The sequence below is a fragment of the Mirounga leonina genome, unplaced genomic scaffold (genome assembly GCF_011800145.1).
Source record: "Mirounga leonina isolate KUSES-001 unplaced genomic scaffold, KU_Mleo_1.0 Mir_98, whole genome shotgun sequence".
Lineage (NCBI taxonomy): Eukaryota > Metazoa > Chordata > Mammalia > Carnivora > Phocidae > Mirounga > Mirounga leonina.
In genome coordinates this window covers 6057607-6076072 of record NW_023270921.1, presented here as the reverse complement: position 1 = coordinate 6076072, position 18466 = coordinate 6057607, and the positions used below count along the sequence as shown (strand labels likewise).

At 57.3% G+C, this 18466-nt stretch overlaps 1 protein-coding gene across 10 annotated transcripts in view; it reads right to left on the bottom strand.

Moving 5' to 3' along the window:
• LOC118006693 (treacle protein-like) overlaps positions 1-18466 on the bottom strand; it is a 37412-nt gene that overhangs the window by 5864 nt on the left and 13082 nt on the right. For 3 of the 10 annotated variants that reach the window (XM_034999456.1, XM_034999462.1, XM_034999461.1), the window contains exons 9-23: positions 18179-18400; positions 17850-18014; positions 17510-17692; positions 17095-17346; positions 16807-17004; positions 12490-12627; positions 12114-12299; positions 11843-12028; positions 11540-11680; positions 9292-9402; positions 4828-5014; positions 2975-3108; positions 1313-1426; positions 747-969; positions 12-94 (exon numbers count right to left, since the gene is read on the bottom strand). In XM_034999456.1, coding sequence (XP_034855347.1) covers positions 12-94; positions 747-969; positions 1313-1426; positions 2975-3108; positions 4828-5014; positions 9292-9402; positions 11540-11680; positions 11843-12028; positions 12114-12299; positions 12490-12627; positions 16807-17004; positions 17095-17346; positions 17510-17692; positions 17850-18014; positions 18179-18400 — 2523 coding nt within the window. The remainder of the gene's footprint in view (positions 1-11; positions 95-746; positions 970-1312; positions 1427-2974; positions 3109-4827; positions 5015-9291; positions 9403-11539; positions 11681-11842; positions 12029-12113; positions 12300-12489; positions 12628-16806; positions 17005-17094; positions 17347-17509; positions 17693-17849; positions 18015-18178; positions 18401-18466) is intronic. The other 7 variants (XM_034999457.1, XM_034999458.1, XM_034999460.1 and 4 more) reach the window with 7 other exon arrangements.

Here is an 18466-nt window from a genome sequence, read left to right as displayed (position 1 = left end):
CTCACCATTACCTGAGAGGGTGCCACCACCTCGTCCTCACTGGACTCCGCTGTGGTCTCCTCCACCAAGGTCTCCGTCGTGGAGGGGGCCGGACCTGCTGGGGGTGGGGGGGGCAGAGGCCAGCTGTCGGGAGGCCCTGGGATGGCCTGAACCTTCCGCTGGTCCCTCGCCCTCCTGCCCAAGGCTTTACCTGCTCCTACAACTCCCTCCCAGCTCAATGGCTATTCGCAGCCTTCTAAGCAAGACATCTCAATGCCAAAACCTTCCATTCTAATTCCTGAGGCCCGACTTCTGCTTCCCTGCTTTTCTTTCTTTAAAAGTTTTTATTTATTTATCAGAGAGCGCGCACCCGCACAAGCAGAGGGAGTGGCAGGAAGAGGGAGAAGCAGGCTCCCTGCTGAGCAAGGAGCCCGATGAGGTCCTGGAATCACGACCTGAGCCGAAGGCAGATAGATGCTTAACCGCCTGAGCCACCCAGGTGCCCCATTCTGTGCGGGAAGCATGACCCCGGGACTTTGGGGGGTCAGTTATGGGAGCCTGAGAGTAAAAAGCTGGCAGTGGTCAAACAGCAGAGCTAGAAGATCTTTGGTATCATTTGGACCAACCTCCTCGTGGGGTTGTACAGATGGGAAACTGAGGCCCAGCATGGGGTGACTGGGCCCAGGCTGCAGAACAGGTGGAGATACAGAGCCGAGGCCGCCACTCCCCCGCTCGGGGCCCACCTAGCCTTCTCCTGGGACCCTCACCTAGCCTGGGGGCCGAGGGAGCCATCGGGGTCCCGGCAGCACCCTCCTCGCTCCCTGAAGAGCTGCCGCTGCTGTCGTCCCCGTCACTGGAGGTGTCAGAGGCCTTGGCTTTGGCGCGTCCGGCAGGAGGGGCTGTGGCCCGCTGGACCGCAGGAACCTCAGGCTTTCTGAGCTTGTTGGTCCCCTTGGCCTGCACAGGGAGTGTTCCCAGAGCACTGTCAACCTAATTTGGTTTAAAAAAAAAAAGAGAGAGCGAGAGAACAGAAAAAAAAATGAAGGGAAATAAACTTGGTGCCTACCGAACACCCCAGTTACCTCAGGGCTAGGCGCCTGTTAGCTGCTCTGCACCAGGCCTCACTCAGCCCTCCCACAAACGCTGAGCCGGGCAGCGGAGGCTGGGGGCGGGTGGTGTGGGTTACAGACGTGTGCATGCAACAGTCACAGGGCGGTAAATGCTGGCGCTGGGACCTGGGCCCCTCCCTGGCCCCTCCCTTCTATGGTCTGTCATTTTTGCTCACACTGTCCCCTCCAGGGTGGGGCCGCCCCCCCCAGGCTCCCCTGCTCACCCCACTGGAAGACGGGGTCCTGGCAGCAGGAGGCTGGGCCTCACTGGCTTTCTGGGCAAGGACCTTCAGGGCGGCCTGGGTCAGAGGGAGGCGAGCAGGGCTCCTCTTTGTCACCTGTGGACAGCCACAGGCAGCCCTAAGACTCGCAGGTCCTCGGGATGCCATCTGTGCCAGGCCCTGCTCAGATCCCGGCTGGGGTCGGAGGGGACCTGTATCTGCACAAGGAGCCAGGGGGGCTGGAGGAGGGGACTGAGGGACAGTCAAGGGGGTAATACCACCCTCAGGGGCAGAAAACAGGGCCAGGCTGTAGGTTGTCAGCTGATCCTACTGTTCTCAGTGGAGCCAAAGACAGCTTTTAGCCCAGGGGAGGGAAGCAGCTCGGCTCCCACCTGAGGCCCCCCCCAACTCAATCTGAGCTTGCACTTGGGAAAAGCCTCTAGTCTGGTGTCTGCAAAAACCTCCTCAAAGGTCTCCCTGGTGCCACTCCTGCTTCCCACACCTGCCACTAGTCAGGGAGACAGAACTGGAAAGGAGCCGGGCGGGGCTCCCCCTGCAAACCTGGGCGGCCCTCACCACGGCCTGTCGGGCCTGGCTCCTCTTGCCTTGCTGCTTCCCCCAGCTCTCCCACCCAAGTGCTTCCCCAGATGGTCCCAGCCCGGGTTCCCCTGGCTGGAGTCCTCCCTGGCTCGCCCTGGCTTGCCTGCTTCTCTAGCCTCGATGGGGAGGCTGCCCTTTCCTGCCCATCCTTCCTAAAGCAGCTCACCTCATTATTCTCTAGTTTAGACTCAGTTCCTTTCAAAGTACCCACCAACTGGTGAGTACTTGTTGGCTTCCTTGTTTCATGGCCCACGAGCCCCTCCCTGCCGTCTGCCTGGTGCGGACAGATGCTCAGCACCATCTGCTGGCCGAACGGAGGCGGGCTGCCGGGCGCAGTGACCATAGCACAGCTGGCCGGCACCCGTGCTCCCAGGAAGCTTCTCTTGGGCTGTAGCTCGTGGGGAGCCCCTCTGGGCTAGGGGCGCCCAGCTCCCTCCTGCCCTCTTAGAAGAGAGAGGTGGGGTGCAATGGGATGGGAAAACTAGCCCACGTGGCCCAGGAGCGGGGTGGGGAGTGAGGAGACCTGGGTTCTGGCCCTGCCTAATCCTGGACAGGCCTCAACGGTCTTGAGGGACAGCGCTCAGCTCTGTCGTTCGCACAAGGAGCTGCTAACTCTACCCTGCTCAGGCTGTAGATTTAGGCAAAGACCCAACAGAAATGCACTGAAAATGGTGAAGGCCAGGAAGTCACCATTATCCACACTAAGAGAGACAAGGTTTGTTCACAGCATTTCCAAACCGGGACGGAAAAGGCAAACAAACCAAAAGCGCAACCACGTTGGAACGGCTGCCGAGGGGCTCGCGGAGCCACAGCGTGGCTCTGCCTGGGGGCCACGCTCCCAGACTACTCTTCCTCACAGCTCAGAGGTATCTGGGAGCCTGGTCGGGGCTGCAGCCAAGCCAGGGAAGGCGCTTGGCTGCGAGGGGGCGGCTCCTTGGGGGGGGAGGGCGGTGTGTGGAGGAGAGCGACGGCAGCCCCACCCAGCAGCATGTGTGGGGGTGGGGAGGGCGGGGGGGGGTCCCCTCGCCCCTGCCGGCCTGCACGGCCCTCCCTTGCCTGCTGTACCTGAGCGACGGGCGCCTCCTGTTTCTTGCCTTCTGACACCCGACCGGACGCCTCCCTGCTGCCGGCCCCAACAGTGCTGGCCCTGACAGCTGGCCTTGGGTGCACCGTGAGCACGGCTGCTTTGGTTCTACTGGCTGAAATGGAGCAGGATGGGGTGCAAGTCAGGGCACACATGCAGCAATCCCCAATTATCAGCCCTTCCTGGGGACAGGGCCCAGTGCTCACGGCATTTGCAGCAGAAGCCTGTTTAATGTCCTCCCCGAGGGCGCCTGGGTGGCTCAGTCGTTAAGCATCTGCCTTCGGCTCAGGTCGTGATCCCAGGGTCCTGGGATTGAGCCCCGCATCGGGCTCCCTGCTCCGTGGGGAGTCTGCTTCTCCCTCTGTCCCCGAATCCCTGGCTCATGCTCTCTCTCTCACAAAAATAAATAAAATTAAAAAACCAAACACCATCCCTGAGCCTCACAGGCAGGAGCCGTCATTAGCTCTGTGTCACGAGCTCAGGGGAACCACAGGACTGCTGTGACCCCAGGCTTTCTCCCTGGCCCCTCCCCACACTTCAGTCCTCGATGCTGCCGTCCCTCAGCTGGCCAGGCCACCACTTTGAGCACTGGTGGGGAGCACGGCTACCAAATGGGACTCTGTGCATTTAGAAGAGTCTTTTTTTTTTTTTTTTAAAGATTTTATTTATTTACGTGGCAGAACAGAGAGAGAGAGCACAAGTAGGGGAGCGGCCGGCAGACAGAGGGAGAAGCAGACTCCCTGCTGAGCAGGGAGCCCAATGTGGGGCTCGATCCCAGAACCCCGGGATCATGACCTGAGCCGAAGGCAGACGCTTTAATCGATTGAGCCACCCAGGGGTCCCTAGAAGAGTCTTCGTAAGAATGTCATGGTCATTTGCAAAGGCTCAGTCCCGTGCACTCACTGTAGCACTGTTCGTGATAACCCCAAAGCCCCCACACAAAGCCCGTCGCTTCCTCCAGCCTGGCACCGCCCACATAAACTATGCTAAGCCCTCCCAAAGGACAGCTCTGTGACCAGCAGGACTCACACGGTAAATACGTAATGTCACAGTTCGTCAAGTAAAAATTACAGAGCACGTGTGCACACTATGACCTCACTAAAAACACAGATACAGCTGCAGTTCCTGTAGTTTCGGTAAAATTAACAGTTCTAAAACGTCAGTAATTATTCCAGACAGCGTGATTACGGTGACATTTCTTCTTCTGTGCTATTCTGTATTTAATGAGCCCACCAAAATCAGGTCTTATTATTACCCTCACAGAATGTCACAACAACATTAGCCATTTTCCTGATGGCAACGGGAGTACCAGATTCTCAGAAGTCAAAAGAAACCCCAGATAGGGTCCTGTCTCCCACGGATAGAAGGAATCCTTGCCTACGATGTCTGGTTAGGGATTACCTAACCCTCTGTACATGCCACCAGGACCACGAGGCTCACTACCACCTCACAGCCCTCTCCCCGTTCAGGCAGGCAGTTGTTACAAAGCTCTCCCTTAGATTACGTAGGAACCTGCTGTCTGCAGCTTCTAGCCGCTGGCGTGGGTTCCACCCCCTGGAGCTGGCACAGAGAAGTGCTGGCAAATGCTGGCTCCGGAGATGGAGACCAGAGGTAGTTGCTTATCGGGACGAACCAATGCCAGGGGCAGAGACCTGGCTCCAAGCCCCTCCGGACCAACAACCGTGTGCTGGGTGACTCAGCCAGCAGCCTCTCCCCTTGGGCCGCAGTGAGCTGTGTGTGCTGCGTGCGCTGCGTGCGAGCCCGGCGGCCCCTGCCAGGCGAGCCTGGCGGTTGCGGCACGGGACTCAGCCCTGCGTAGCGGGCCCGTGCTCACCAGGAGTGGAGCACTGCGTGGCGGGGATCACATCCTCATCCTCACTCTCAGAGGAGGAGCTCCTGGCTGTGCTCGCCGAGGCCCGGGCCTTCCTCGGGGTGTTTGCCGCCGGGGTTTGTGTGGCGGTAGCAGCCGGGCCAGCTGGACTACGATTAGGGTCGACAAAAATCAGAGGGGGTTTAATCACCTTGAAAAACAAAAACAAAACATACCCCCCCAGTGATTAAAGGTTTGGCCAGGCAAAGGGGAGGTTGGGTGGGGGTCCAGAGCGCGCAGGGCAGCCGGGCAGGCAGAGGCCATTCCGGCCACCCACAGCACTCTCAGTGCGCCACCCGCCCATGCACCTGCTAAGACCCACACAGCACCTCACAGCCCCCAGGAGCCCCTGAGGTCAGCGGTCCTGGCTCCACTGTACAGCTGGGAAAACTAGAAGTGCAGAGAGGGGAGAAGAGTTGCCCAAGGCTGCAAAGCTTACTGACTGTACAGCCAGGGCCAGAAGAGCCAATTCAGCCTGCTTTCCTCTGGCTGACTTCAGGGCCGGACAGATGCCGGCCGAGCCGGGTGCTCCAAGCAGCAGGCCCCTCAGCTGCCCGGCTGTCCCCCACGATTCTCCTGGGGAGCTGTGCATAACCGAGCTGCCCCCACCCCAGCCACGCTGGTGCAGCCTCCTGAGCTGTGGCCCAGGGCACAACAACCTGACTTCACGCTGACCCCATGTCTTCAACAAACAAACCGCACGGGGGAAAAGCCAAGGTGAAGACTCAAGGGACCCAATGCAGTGTGTGCCCTGTGTGAACTCTTATCCGAACACACCAGATGTAGACTATCGTTCATGAGACAATCTGGGAAGTGGGGATGCCGAGTGCGCAGGCCAGTTTCTTAGGAGTGATACTGTATGGTGGCCATCCTCTCATCAGAGAGAGGAAGCCAGGGGTGCTGGGGAAGGAGTGGAGGGCTTGCATGAAGCGAGCCTGGTCACAAGTGCAGACCCGCTGAGGCTGGGGAAGGCACGCGGGGGTTCTGCATGCTGTTCTATCTTTGGGCAGGCTTTGCAGCTTCCAGTGAGGCAGTAAAAGAGAGAGAAAGTGGCCGCTCCCTGGGATCCTGCGGACCAGGCCGGGGTGGCAGCTCTGGTGGACATGTCCACCGTACACAAGGGCACCCTCACACACATGGAGCCTGCACCTTCCATCCCCCGAGGTCAGACTCGGTCTAAGTTCCACACCCTCCCTTGCCCGGGGGGAAACACAAGACAGCAGGAGGAAGCTGCCCGAGGCCAAGGTCTGGGACCCCGTCTCGCCCATCACCCCACCCCGCCCACCTCCGGGGCCCAGGGGGGCCCAGGGCAGCCCAGGGCGCGGTGGGAGAGGCATCCTGAAAAGTCAAGCAGAGAGGTGCCCGCCCGAGGGTGGGAGTTCTGCTGGGCTGGGGCCCTTCCCACCCTTGCCAAACAGCCTCCCCCGCGGCTGCTCTGATCTGCCACTTCCAGAGCCTGCCTTCCCACATGATGAAAGAGAGAAGGATGGGAAGTGGGAGAAGGCTTACAGTTGAGGGGGGGGGGGGGGGATCTATATATATGTGAGAAGACAGAAGAACAGATTGTCGGGGACGAAGAGAGGCACCGAACCCACCGAGGCAAACAATAGCGTCTGGGATGTTAAAAGCAGCTCAGCAGCAAAAGCCTCCTCCTCCCTGTTCCACCTGCCCACACGGCCTCGGCCTCGGCCCCGGGGGCGGTGCAGGGGGCCTGGCACTGGAGGGCAGGGACACGAGGGGCCCAGGGCTGGGCCCTGGACACGACAACAGTGCAGCAGCAGCATCGGATCGTTCAAAAGGTGGGCCGTGCGACCCAGGGATATGGGGAAAGCCGCCTCTGACCCCACTTCTGACAGACCTCACCATGTGGTGAGGCCCCTGAGCTTCGAGGGCCTGTTTCCTACCTGTTGAAAAGGCTATTAGTAATCCCAGCCTGGGCTCGCTCACCAGAGGGGCTCTGATGCGCCTTGAAAACCGCAAAGCACAGCACACACAGAGGTGACAAAGACTCACGGGAAGCTGATGCAGCCTGGACACTTGGCTGGGCCTCCCTGTCGGCCACGAGGGCCCAGAGGGAAGCGGGGACGCCCTTCCTACTGCAGAACCAAACCTGGGGGCCCGCTGTCACAGCTGGGCTCACCAACTCTGCCCTCATTCCAGTCTGGGGCTGAGTGGGGGTGGGGGGCTGGCCAGCCCAGGCTGTTAACTCTGCAGTAAGGGATAGAGCTGAGAAGGCACCCAAAAGCCCCTTGCAGAACTGCCCAGGGCCTAGTTAACAGGTCCTGGGCCAGTCCCACCCAAAAGGGCTGGGAAATCCCCCTCCAGGCTGGGCCTGCAGCCTCGTGGTTCACCAGCCCCCAAGGAATGTCACCCCACGGGTTGAGAAGGCAAGTGGCCTCACCCAGGGTGACTAGCAAACTGTACCAGAGCTGGACTGGAAGTCTGCTCTCCAGGGACCAGACAGGAGCTCCTTCCAGGATCAACCATGCTAGGGTTTCGACTTAACACCCTAATTTAGCTCCTTACGGATCTTCTTCTCTGACTCTACCTGAAACGTTGAGGGCAGGGCTTAGGTCTTTTTAATACGGCACCAACCCCAGCACAGACCCTGGCCTAGGGTTAATAATGCCAGCAACAGGGCGGAGCCACAGACCACCCCCCCCCCGAAGTCCATCTCAGAGAAAGAGGCTGGGGTCCATCCTTGTAGGTGGGGAGACTGAGGCACAGCGAGGGAGCCTGGGAATGGAGCCACGATCGCCCCTGCCCCCCAGCCTGAGGCTCTGCCCACCATTCTGGCATTGATCCCTTTTCTCCATTGATAGGCTAATAATAAAAACAGAGTGAAACTTGTCAGTAAAGAAGTACTTGACAAATGCATAATAGTGATAATGATCATAATTAGTGAGCTGGGGATGAAGGAGCTCAAAATCCCCCAGCAGGGAGGAGAGGCTGCAGCTTCCTCAGGCTGCGCCGTCTTCCCTGAATCCTCTTAGGGAAATGCACAAAATGCCAACTTTTTTCCTGCTTCTTTTTTAATAGGGACTCCAGAATCTTCAGGACTAATGTACCAATTAAATGGTTCAACTTAAGCATGATGTTCATTTTAATTGTGTTAGTCCGCCCCCACAACGCAGGGCGAGGCGGCCCCCTCCCTCCCAGCTGTCCTGATCCTGCTCAGACAAGGCGGCGGCCTCCTAAGGGCGCCTGGACCGCCAGAGGGCAAGGCCCGGGCCGCCCTCCACTTTCCCTGGAGAGAGAACAGTGCAGGCAGTGCCAGCCCGTGGGCACCGTATGCACAGCCTGGGTTCAAATGCCAGGTCTGTCCCCTTGTTTCTGGCCATGGGACGCCGGGGCAGGTCACTCAACTTCTCTGAGCCTCACTGATTCCTCCTTCAAATGGGAATAAAAGAAGGACCTACCCTCAGAGGGCTGTTGTGGGGACTGAGCAGGCTAACGAGGTACGGGGTTTGGCACACGGAAAGTGACCGATAACGTTAGGTGTAGCTGTTCATCAGGACTTTACGGAGCAGAGAACGGCAGTGAGCACCCCACCCCGTCACCGAGGGTGGCACGCAGCGTCTGACCTCACTGGTGGGCCAATCAGCATGTGGTACGGTAGGTATACGAGGGAGGTGGTTAAGCAGAGGGTCTGGTAATTATAGGACTCCAGGGACCCTGAGGGGACCTGGCAGAGGCGTCCACGCACCTGGGGCTACAGGACAAAGGGCACTGCTCTCTGCTGGAAAGGCAGAGGCCTGGACTCAGCAAGCTGGGGAGATAAGGTGGGCCTGGTCCCAACCTTAGGGGGAGTCTGGGGAGGCCGCGGGTGCAGCAGAGCATGTGAACGCGTGCCATGGGCGCCAGAGTGAGGTCCCGGACATGCCTGCTGGATTCTGACAAGCCCCACAGAGAAGGCTCCCGGTCCCAGACAGCAAGCGGGGATGTATCGGGAGCCAGGGGACCAGCATCCGGCCCTGCCTTGTCTTCTTATGGGTCATGAGAATTTGGGGAATGGACTTCAACTCACTGGGCTTTGATTCCTGATGCATCCAATGGGCCACAGCACGTGCCCTCCCGCAGGAACAGGCACTCCCATCAGGCAGCGCGTTGTGCAGGGATGCAGGAAGGAGGACTGCTACCCTGCTTGCTTCCAGGGCAGATACCTGGGCCTCAGGGTGGTCAGGGTGTGCCCGGGGTCACAGAACTGGCAGCTGGGAGAACCAGCACTGACCCTCCACCGTTTGGCTCTGAAGACTGGATGCTTGCTCAGTGATGCCCCGCTGCCTACCTCCCAGGGTTACCGTGAAGATGAATGGCTCAACCAGGAGACCGTGAAGTGCTGTTTAAATGGCAAAGGTCTGCCCTCGCAACCCCTCAGGGGCCCGCTGCCCTGAGTCTGCAGTGTCCCAAAGAGAAGGAAAGGCCTACCTGGCTGGCCGGCAGCTCCTCGTCGCTGCTCTCCGAGGAGCCCTCTGTGTTCTTCTCTGGGGGTGCTGGGGCCAGGGGCTTGCTTCTGGCAGCTTTGGAGTTACCCTCCTTCTGAGGGGACAAGCACATGGGTAGGAGGCAGGGGGTGTTAGCTGAAGGGGAACACGACTGAGAGACTGGGGCAGGGAAACCACGGCCAGCGAGCAAGCATGCCCTTGATGCTGGCTGTCCACGGGAGGCAGCACGGCCCCTTACTACCCGCATGGGAGGACAGCTGCTGGCTCAGCATGCCCCCGGCCACCGGAAACACAGCCTTCCCCTCTGCTAATGCTCCCTCCAGAGCCCACTCTGAACTTGAAAGGGAAGTAGGAGTCAGACCCCACTAAAACCTGAGGGCTGCAGTGCTGGTGGCCCGGCGTCCAGATGAGAGGAGACAGCAGCTTGGGACAAGGCTGCAGGGGTGAGCCAGTGGTAGTGGTCCCAGCGTGCTCACATCTGGCTGCAACACCCCCAGGTAAGAGCAGGAGCCAGCCAGAAGTGTCCCAAGGCTGCCACCCCTCCTGCCGGACCAGGCATAAATGAGGGGGGCTGGCTGGGCAGGAGCTGCGGTCGGGGAGCCAGAGGAGGAGAGCACGGAGTAGCAGGCACTGGTGGTGACCAGCTCAGGGGAGCCCAGGGCAGGGGCAGAGTCCCCCCCTCCTTCACTACTCAGTCCGGCCAAGCAAAGTGGCAGAGCCGCCTATGCTGCCCGAGTCCAATTTCTCAAGAGCAGCTAGGAGATCCTGATTTGTGTCATTTCCTACACCACAACAGCTGTGCCCCCGACTCTGCTCTGCTAGCGCCCCCCCCCCACCCACTCACCAGGTTCTGGGGACGGCGGCCCCCTCTCCTAGCCAATCACAGAACCACAGGCCCCTTATCAGGGAGCGGCCTTTTTTTTGGCGGGGGAAGCACATGCCTTAGATGTGGACAAGGAGGTGAGGGGAAGGGAGGTCTGCTGGGGGACTTCCTAGCTCTTCCGGAGACGCTGCAGCCCTGCCATGGCAGGGAGCAGAAGATGGAAGAAATCTGGGTCACCCATGACGCAGAGCTGAAGGAACCACCTGGAGCAGCTTTACCCCAAAGCTTTGTGCACCATGATGGGACCAATCTCCTTTAAGCTCTTGGAATTAGGTTTTCTCCCGCAGATTGGGATGTCCTGATCCAGGAACCCACTTAAAACTTAAAAAACAAAAACAAACCAAAATACTGCTATGTCTAAACATGGCTGGGACCCTTGTGTCTTAGTCTGGCATTAGGCCCCCATACATGTGACTGGTGACAAGCAACTAGAAGTGACTATTGCCTACAGGGTGGCTGGCCTTTGTGGAACCCACGTGACTTCACATTCCCTCCCCTTCGCAACCCCCCGCCCGCCCCGGAGGGCCTAGCTCCGCTTGTCTGGTGAACCCCTGGTCTTCCTTTAAGCTCTGCTCAATCATCTCTTCTGGCCTCTAGAGACGTGTTCTCCCAGCTCCATCAGACAGAGCACTACCAGAATATTCTCCAATAATCCACTACTTCACCTTGCCCTACTGACTACAGGCCCCATGAGATGAGAGCAGGGCCAACATCTTTCATCCCTTTATCTCCATCCGCGAGATGGAGCGCTCGTAGTTGGTCTGTGCACTGAAGGCAGAGGTCAGTGCTAGGAGCACTTAACAAACTTCTTGGTGCTTGTTTTACTCCTGAAGAAAACAGAAACCTAAGAGGGGATGAAGCTCGGCCTGGCACAGGGACTTCCAGCTTCCCTTAAGAAACAAACATGTGGCCACATGCGGTCATAATCAGCTGCTGGGGCTGACAGGGACCATCTTTCTAGCTGGGACCAGAACTCTCCAGTTTGCCCTAGCTGCCACCACCTTCTACTGCCTCTCCTGACACCAAGGCTCAACGGTGGCTACGAGGCCATCACACACGGGAGCCCTCTATGTCCTGGAGTCTGGCTCCCTGAACTTCTGCAGGCCGAAGCCACTCCTGCTGCCTTCCACACACAGACAGAAGGGAAATCGTCCACGTAGAAGTCGGTCCCTCATTCCCTCCCTCTCCCCACTCCCTAGGCTTCACCCAGCTGAGCTCTCCCTGGGGTCCCAGGCCCAGATGAGGGAGGGGACTTCCTCTAGCTCCCCAGCACCTCCTGGTACCTGTATCGCAGCCCAAGCCTCCTCAAGACTCCCTGTGACATCCTGAGATCCTTGGCCTCACTTACCTTGGCAGGAGTTGCTGGTCTAGCCTTCTGTGGGGCTGGTGTGTCCACTCGTGCTGTGGAGGCCTCGGCAGAAACAGGAGTGCCCGGGACACCTTTCATCAGGGAGGCCTTGGCTGGGGGGAGCTTTACAGCAGGTTTCACCTAAAGAGACACAGAGGACAGCGGCTGGGGTAAGGGTCCAGGAGTCATGGCTTTCATCTGGTCTTCCTTCCTCACCTGGCCCTGAACCCAAGTCCTGCGCGAGGAGTGGGCGGCGACGGCTCAGAGGCCTGGTGTCGTAGCGGCTTCCTCATTAGGCCTCACCTGGGCCGGCGCCTCCTCCTCGCTGTCCGCCGCCTCCTCACTGCTGCTCTCCGAGGCCTCCTCCGGCTTCCCAGCCCGGGGGGCTGTGGCTTCTGTCTTCTCGGGAGGGGCTGCTGCAGCCCCTTTCCTGGAGAACCCCTTGCCGGGGGCTGAGGCAGTTCTGACCTGGGGGGTCTTCCCTGAGGGCTTCACCGGGAGTGAGAGCAACAGAATTAGGGGAGAGAGCCACAGGGACCACAAGAGCTGCTCTCCACTCTCCCCGGGGCCTCACCTGAGTGGGGGCCTCCCCGTCACTGTCCGACTCCTCCTCGCTGCTCTCCGAGTCCTCCGGTGGGCTCTTGACTGGCCCCGGCTGGGCCTGCGCTGCAGTGGCCACGGCCTTCCCCACAGCTGGCACGGCCCCCCGGCCCCTCACCGAGACGGCACTGCTCTGGGGGGCTCTCGCTGGCGGCTTTACCTGAATGTGAGAAGGTAGCAGCATTAGGGAAGGAAGCAGACAGCACGGTTCCATTTAGGTTAAGCCCACCCACGGTGTGACTGTGCGGAAGTCTCTCCTGCCTGTGCAGGGCCCTGGCTAGGCTGAACCAGCTGCGTGCTCCTCCCGAGCTCCACCCCCCTCCGGCTCCTGGGCTTCTGGTCCCACTTGCCTTGGCCGGGGACTCCTGCTTGGCTGGAGCAACGGCAGTGACCACTTTTCCCGGAGCTGATGCTGCCCCTTTGGCTGAAGCTGCTCTGGTGGGAGCTGGGCTGGCTTTGCTCTGAGGAATTTTCACTGAGGCCTTCACCTGGAAGGAGAAACAGGAATTATGGAAGGGAGAAGGTGAGATGCAGCAGAGTGGTTAGCCAAGAACGCCGGTTCTGGAGTCAGCTGCCTGAGTGTGGATTCTTGCTCGTCCATTTAATAGCTGTGTGAACCTGGGCAATTCACTGACCTCTGTGGCCTCAGTTTCCTTCTCTGTAAAATGGGGCTAACAACAAGGCTCACCCACAGGGTTATCACGAGGATTAAATGGGAAAGTCACAGTGTTTAGCATGGTGCCTGGCACATAAACTCATTTATTGTGAGCACTTTTCTTAGTGTTAGCTAAGCAGGAGCCTACCCAAGGCAGAGGTATTTTCCAGGCTCCCTTTTCAGCTAGGCAGCCATGAGTTTAACTTCTGGCTAACAGAATGGAAGTCAAGTATACAATTCAACTTTCTTACACGGGTAGAAAACATGGGTCTTCTTCCTCCCAGCTGGAAGAAATGCTGAGGTAACAGCTGGAGCTCTAGCAGCCATCTTAGCGTATGAGGCAGGAGCCAGGTACTCAGGATGGCAGAATAAGACAGAAAACCATGGCTGTTTGAGGTTTTCTTCAGTTTAATCTAATCTTAACTGATATCCAAGGGATCCCCCAAGCCCTCTCGGGGTATCCAAGCAAACACAGACCTAGATAGATGAGGGCAACAAAGAGTAAAATCTTTGACAGTGAGATTGCTGACAGGAGTGTGAAAGCAAACCGGGCTAATGTGAAGTAGAATGAGGAATCTGGCAGTGTCTCTAGGCCCCTGCCTCATTCAGAGATGCCATCTGATCAGTGACTTCCCCGATCCACACGAGACCAAGTGAAACTAAGAATCAGCATGTCAAGAAAGAAAGCCCTCTAAAGCACAGACTGTGTCTGGCTAAGGTCAAGGTGCTCATCAGCATAGAAAAGTCATCCAGAGGGGAGCAATGTCTTTTACATTCACTTAAGAAAACAGAAGACACCAGCACTAAGTTGACCTCACAAGTCTCAATACAGTATAAAATGTAACTGACTCAAGAAACAAAAAAACCTGAACAGACCAATAATAATTTTCAAAATTGATTTAGTAATTAAAAATCTTCTTCCACACACAAAAAATCCAGGCCCAGGTGTCTTTTTTTGGTGAATTCTATTAAGGAAGAAATAATACCAATCCAACATAAACTCTCAGAAAACAAAGGAGAGAATACTACCAAACCCATTTCAGGAGGCCAGTATCACCCGGATACCAAACCCAGGCCAAGACGTTACACAAAAACTACAGACTAATACTCCTGGTGGATATAGACACAAAGACCTTAGCAAACCAAATCCAGCAACAAAGAAAAGGGAGCATGACCAAGTGGGATTTATTGCAAGAATGAAAGGTTGATTTAATACCTGAAAATCAACTAAGTGCAATATAGTGCATTAACAGAACAGGAAAAAAACAGTAAGATCACTTCAACCGAAAAACGCATTTGACAAAAATTCAACTCCAACTCATAATAAAAACTCAACAACCTAAGAACAGAAAAGAACTTCCTTGGGGTACCCGGCTGGCTCAGTCAGTGGAGCATGTGACTCCTGAACCTATGGTTGTGAGTTCAAGACCCACATTGGGTGTAGAGCTTACTTAAAAATAAAATCTTAACAAAAACAAAAACTTCCTCATACTGATAAAGGGCATCTTTTAAAAACTTAGAGCTAAAATCATACTAAACAGTGAAAGACTGAACACTATACCCTAAATGAGAAAACAAGGCAAGGGTGTCTGTTCTCACCACTGCTACTCAACATTGTACTGGAGGACCTAGCCAGGGCTGTAAAGCAAGAAAAAGAAATAAACGCCATCTAGATTGAAGAGGAAAAAGTAAAACTGTCCTTATTCACAGACAACATGGTTTGTATATAGAAAATCCCAAGGAATCTACAAAAGCCAGGAAAACAGGTAAGCAAATGTAATGTCGTAAGATGTAAGGTCAACAGGGACGCCTGGGTGGCTCAGCTGGTTAAGTGCCTGCCTTCAGCTCAGGTCATGATCCCAGGGTCCTGGGATTGAGTCCCGCATTGGACTCCCTGCTCAGTGGGGAGCCTGCTTCTCCCTCTGCCTGCCTCCCCACTGCTTGTGGTCTCTGACAAATAAATAAAATCTTAAAAAAAAAAAAAAAAAAGTACGGTCAACATACAACACAAGGTCAGGCCCGAAAGGCACCGTACCACTTATTCAGCCAATCGTGACACGCTGACTGACCATCTCTCCCATCCCTCTCACACAAGGGCTCTCTTCCTATGGCATTGCAATGGAGAATCACCTCCTTCTCAGGCTCCGGCACATCTGGTTTTCCAGAACCAGTCCTGTCTTTGTTCCTTTGTTTTGAACCTCAGCTCTCACATGGATGGTTTCCTTTGAGCTGGCTGGGGTCTCTGAGCAGACCAGAGACTATCTGACTCACTTGACCCCAGCAATAATGAGCAGTGTGGGACCCACTGAGTGTGTGCAGACAGCATTTTGAGAGTGAAGCCATACAAGGATTCTCTTATTTCTTCCTCACCAGAACCTCGCAACAGAGGCTTAATTATCCTTATCCTTCAGACAAGACTCCTATCAGAGCCGCCTGTCTCGGTGGAGGCAATTCAGACCTCTTGAAGCTGGGCAAGGCCCCATCTTCTGACAGGGCATCAGGCTATAAAGCTGCTCCCCTAGAGAGGGATTAGCTGCTTTACTTTGCACCTTGGAAGAATGTAAGACCCCAGAGCATAATCATGTCTGTGGTTGGAAAAGTTTGGGCCAAGATATAGCAGAAGGATGTGTGAAAGTCAAGGCTTTTGAGGCAGACACACTGGGGCCCCGGGCCCAGCTCGGACCCTCATTGGCTGGCTGGGCTGAAGCAGGTCAGCAAACAACTCTTCTAAGCTCTAATTTCCTCCTCCAGAAAGCAAAGCAAATGAACACCCGTCTAATGGTACTGGTGGGAGGCTCAGATGGGAAGACAAATACTTAAGCCATAAAGCACAATGAAACTTTTCAGGCCAAAGTCTGGGGTGTGTCTATAGCTTACAAACGGGATAGGAGCTGCTGGGCTGGGACTCCAGCAGGGCCCACACGCAGGTCAAAACCTCACTAGGGGAATCACAGGAACCTGGGTCCCACAACGCAACAGGGAGAGGGGAAAAAAAAAATCCATAGAAAATGTGTGCTTTGGTATAGGGAAAAAAAAGAAATGACTAATTTCTGAGTGGTTATTGGGTGGGTCGGGGGAGAGTGACGATTACAAATAATAAAATTGTGAGTGAGCACAGGGCATGAGCAATCTTCACTTTTTGCAACTTAACTCTTCCAAACGGGGAGGGGACTCCTGATTCTGTTCCCCATTGGCCTGGCCCACCCTCAGGGCGGCAGATGAGCAAGCCTGCAGCGCACAGGCCCCTTGCTGGGCGTGGTAGGTGAGAGCTCGTTACATTCTCAATCCTGTGAAGGTTGATTTCCAATTTATAGAAGAGTAAAACAAAGGCCCTGGATGGAGTCCGTCACTTGCTAGGACACGGAGCTGGGACTTGAATCCAGGCGGTTTGGCTCCAAACCCCTGCCGTCTGCCCCTGCCACACCACCTCCCTCAGTGATCCCACCAAAATGCTCTGCTTGGGGCAGCTCACTCAGGCCAGGCGCTCTCCCACCCTCTGGGCCTTCACACAGGCCAGCTTCTTTGCCTGCAACACTCCACTTCCCCTGGCCGGCTCTCTCAGCCCAGTTCCTGATGCCACTCCCTCCAGGAAACCCCTACACGCTCTCACCAGCCATGCTGTTAGCCCAGCTACGTGCTCTTCTCAGCCTTAGCACACACCATGCTGGAACAACCTGGGCACACATCCATGCCCGCATCTAGACTAGGAACTCCCTGAGGGAGACCGGACAGCGCCTGGCAGATGGGGTGCTCAACAGAGCTTGTGGAAGGCATAAGGAATCCCAATGGGAGCTCAAAAGGCCGCGGGGGAGATCTTGCCGTCTCTGACAGGTGGAGGAGACGGAGTGAAAAGTGGGGAAGGAGGCTGAGTTGAGGCTGCCCTTGAGGTTTCTGCACACCCGGGGGCGGGGGAGGGGGGAGGGGAGGGCAAGAGCAGCCCAGAAAAGCCTCTCCTCAGCCCTGCCCCAGGCTCTGGTGTGGCTGGGATGGGCTGGGCCTTCCTCGGCCTCACCTGGGCTAGAGCTTCAGCCGTCTCCTCACTGTCAGAGTCCTCACTGCTCTCGGAGGAGTCTTCCTGAGCCTCAGCTTTGACCAGGGCCACTGCAGGCCCTGCCTTCCCAGGGGGTGCTGGGGCAGTCCCTTGGCCTGAGGGCCCCTTGGTGGGTGTGGAAGCAGCTTTCAGGGTGACACCTTTCCCTACAGGCTTTGCCTGGAATGACAGGGAAGAGAAGCAGGTCGCAGGTGCCCCAGGGGCCACGTGAGCACTGGCCCTGAGTCAGCTGAATAAACTTGGCCTCACCTGTCCCACGACTGGGGTAGGAGCGGGGTCCTCCTCACTCTCGGACTCCTCGCTGCTTGAAGAGTCCTCTGGCCTCTGGGTGCCCCTGGCCATAGCTGGGGATGAGGTGCAGGCTGGAGAAGTTGCTGCTCCCGCCTTCCAAGGGGCTGGTGTGCCCACTCGAACCGGGGGGACCTTGGCAGGTGCTGGGGTAATGGGAGTGCCCTTCCTTGGGGAGGCCTTGGTGAGGGGTGTTCTCACAGCCGGTTTTGCCTGAGAGGAAGCAGAAGTTAGAAGCTAGAGAAGGAGCCTGAATTCAGAGCCCCCATCTGCTCTGGGGTGGAGCCCTGCTGCCATCCTTCCCCTCTGCTCCCTGGGGAGCTGACTGGTGAGGGTGGTGAGGTCAGGCTGCAGAGCAGCCCCTCCTGGGCCCTACCTGGGCTGGAGCCACGGCTGCAGGCGCCTCCTCTTCACTGTCTGACTCCTCCTCACTGCTCTCTGAGTCATCCTTGGACCCCTCGACCTTGCCCTGGGTGGCCACAGGCCCTGCCTTCCGAGGGGGCCCCTTAGCAGGACCTGAGGCAGCTCTGACCTGGAGGATTTTCCCGGAGGACTTTGCCTGCAGTGAGACACACAGGATCAGGGGAGGGAGTGGAGAGCATGGCTGTGTGCAGAGAGACAAACCGAGAGGGCAAGCAGTCAGTGTGTGTGTGTGGGGAGGGGGGGTGCTCCCGACACTGATGGGGAGAGAAGAGTCTTACAGGCAGGGGCCTCACCTGGGCCGGCGCCTCCCCCTCGTTGTCTGATTCCTCCTCGCTGCTGCTCTCAGAGCCCTCCTCCTGCTTCCCTACTGGGGTGGCTGCTGGCCCCACCTTCTGAGGGGGCCCCTTGACAGGACCCGAGGCAGCTCTGATCTGGGAGTTTTGCCCCACAGGCTTTGCCTGGGAGTAACAAAAGACAGGATCAGGGCAGGGGCCCACAGGGGACTGCGTGTGAGGGGAGACAGGCGGGGAGGAATGCAAATGCAGGGTGCAGGGCCCCAGGTATGGAGGGGGAAGAGAAGCCGACAGATGGGCTCTCCAAGCAGGGGCACCTGCAGCCTCACCTGAGCAGGGCTCTTGGCTGGGGGCACAGCTGCTGGGGCCTCCTCCTGGCTGTCAGACTCCTCAGTGCTCCTCTCTGGGTCTTCTTCCCCCTTCCCCTTCCCTACCTGGGAGGCTGCAGGCCCTGCCTTGCCAGGCGGCACTGGAGGAGCCCCTTTCCTAGGGGACTCCTTGGCAGAAGCTGAGGCAGCTTTGACCTGGGGGGTCTTCCCTGAAGGCTTCACCTGAAGGGAGACAAATGGAATCAGGGAAGGGAGCCCAGAGAGTGGACATGAGGAGGAGACACAAGA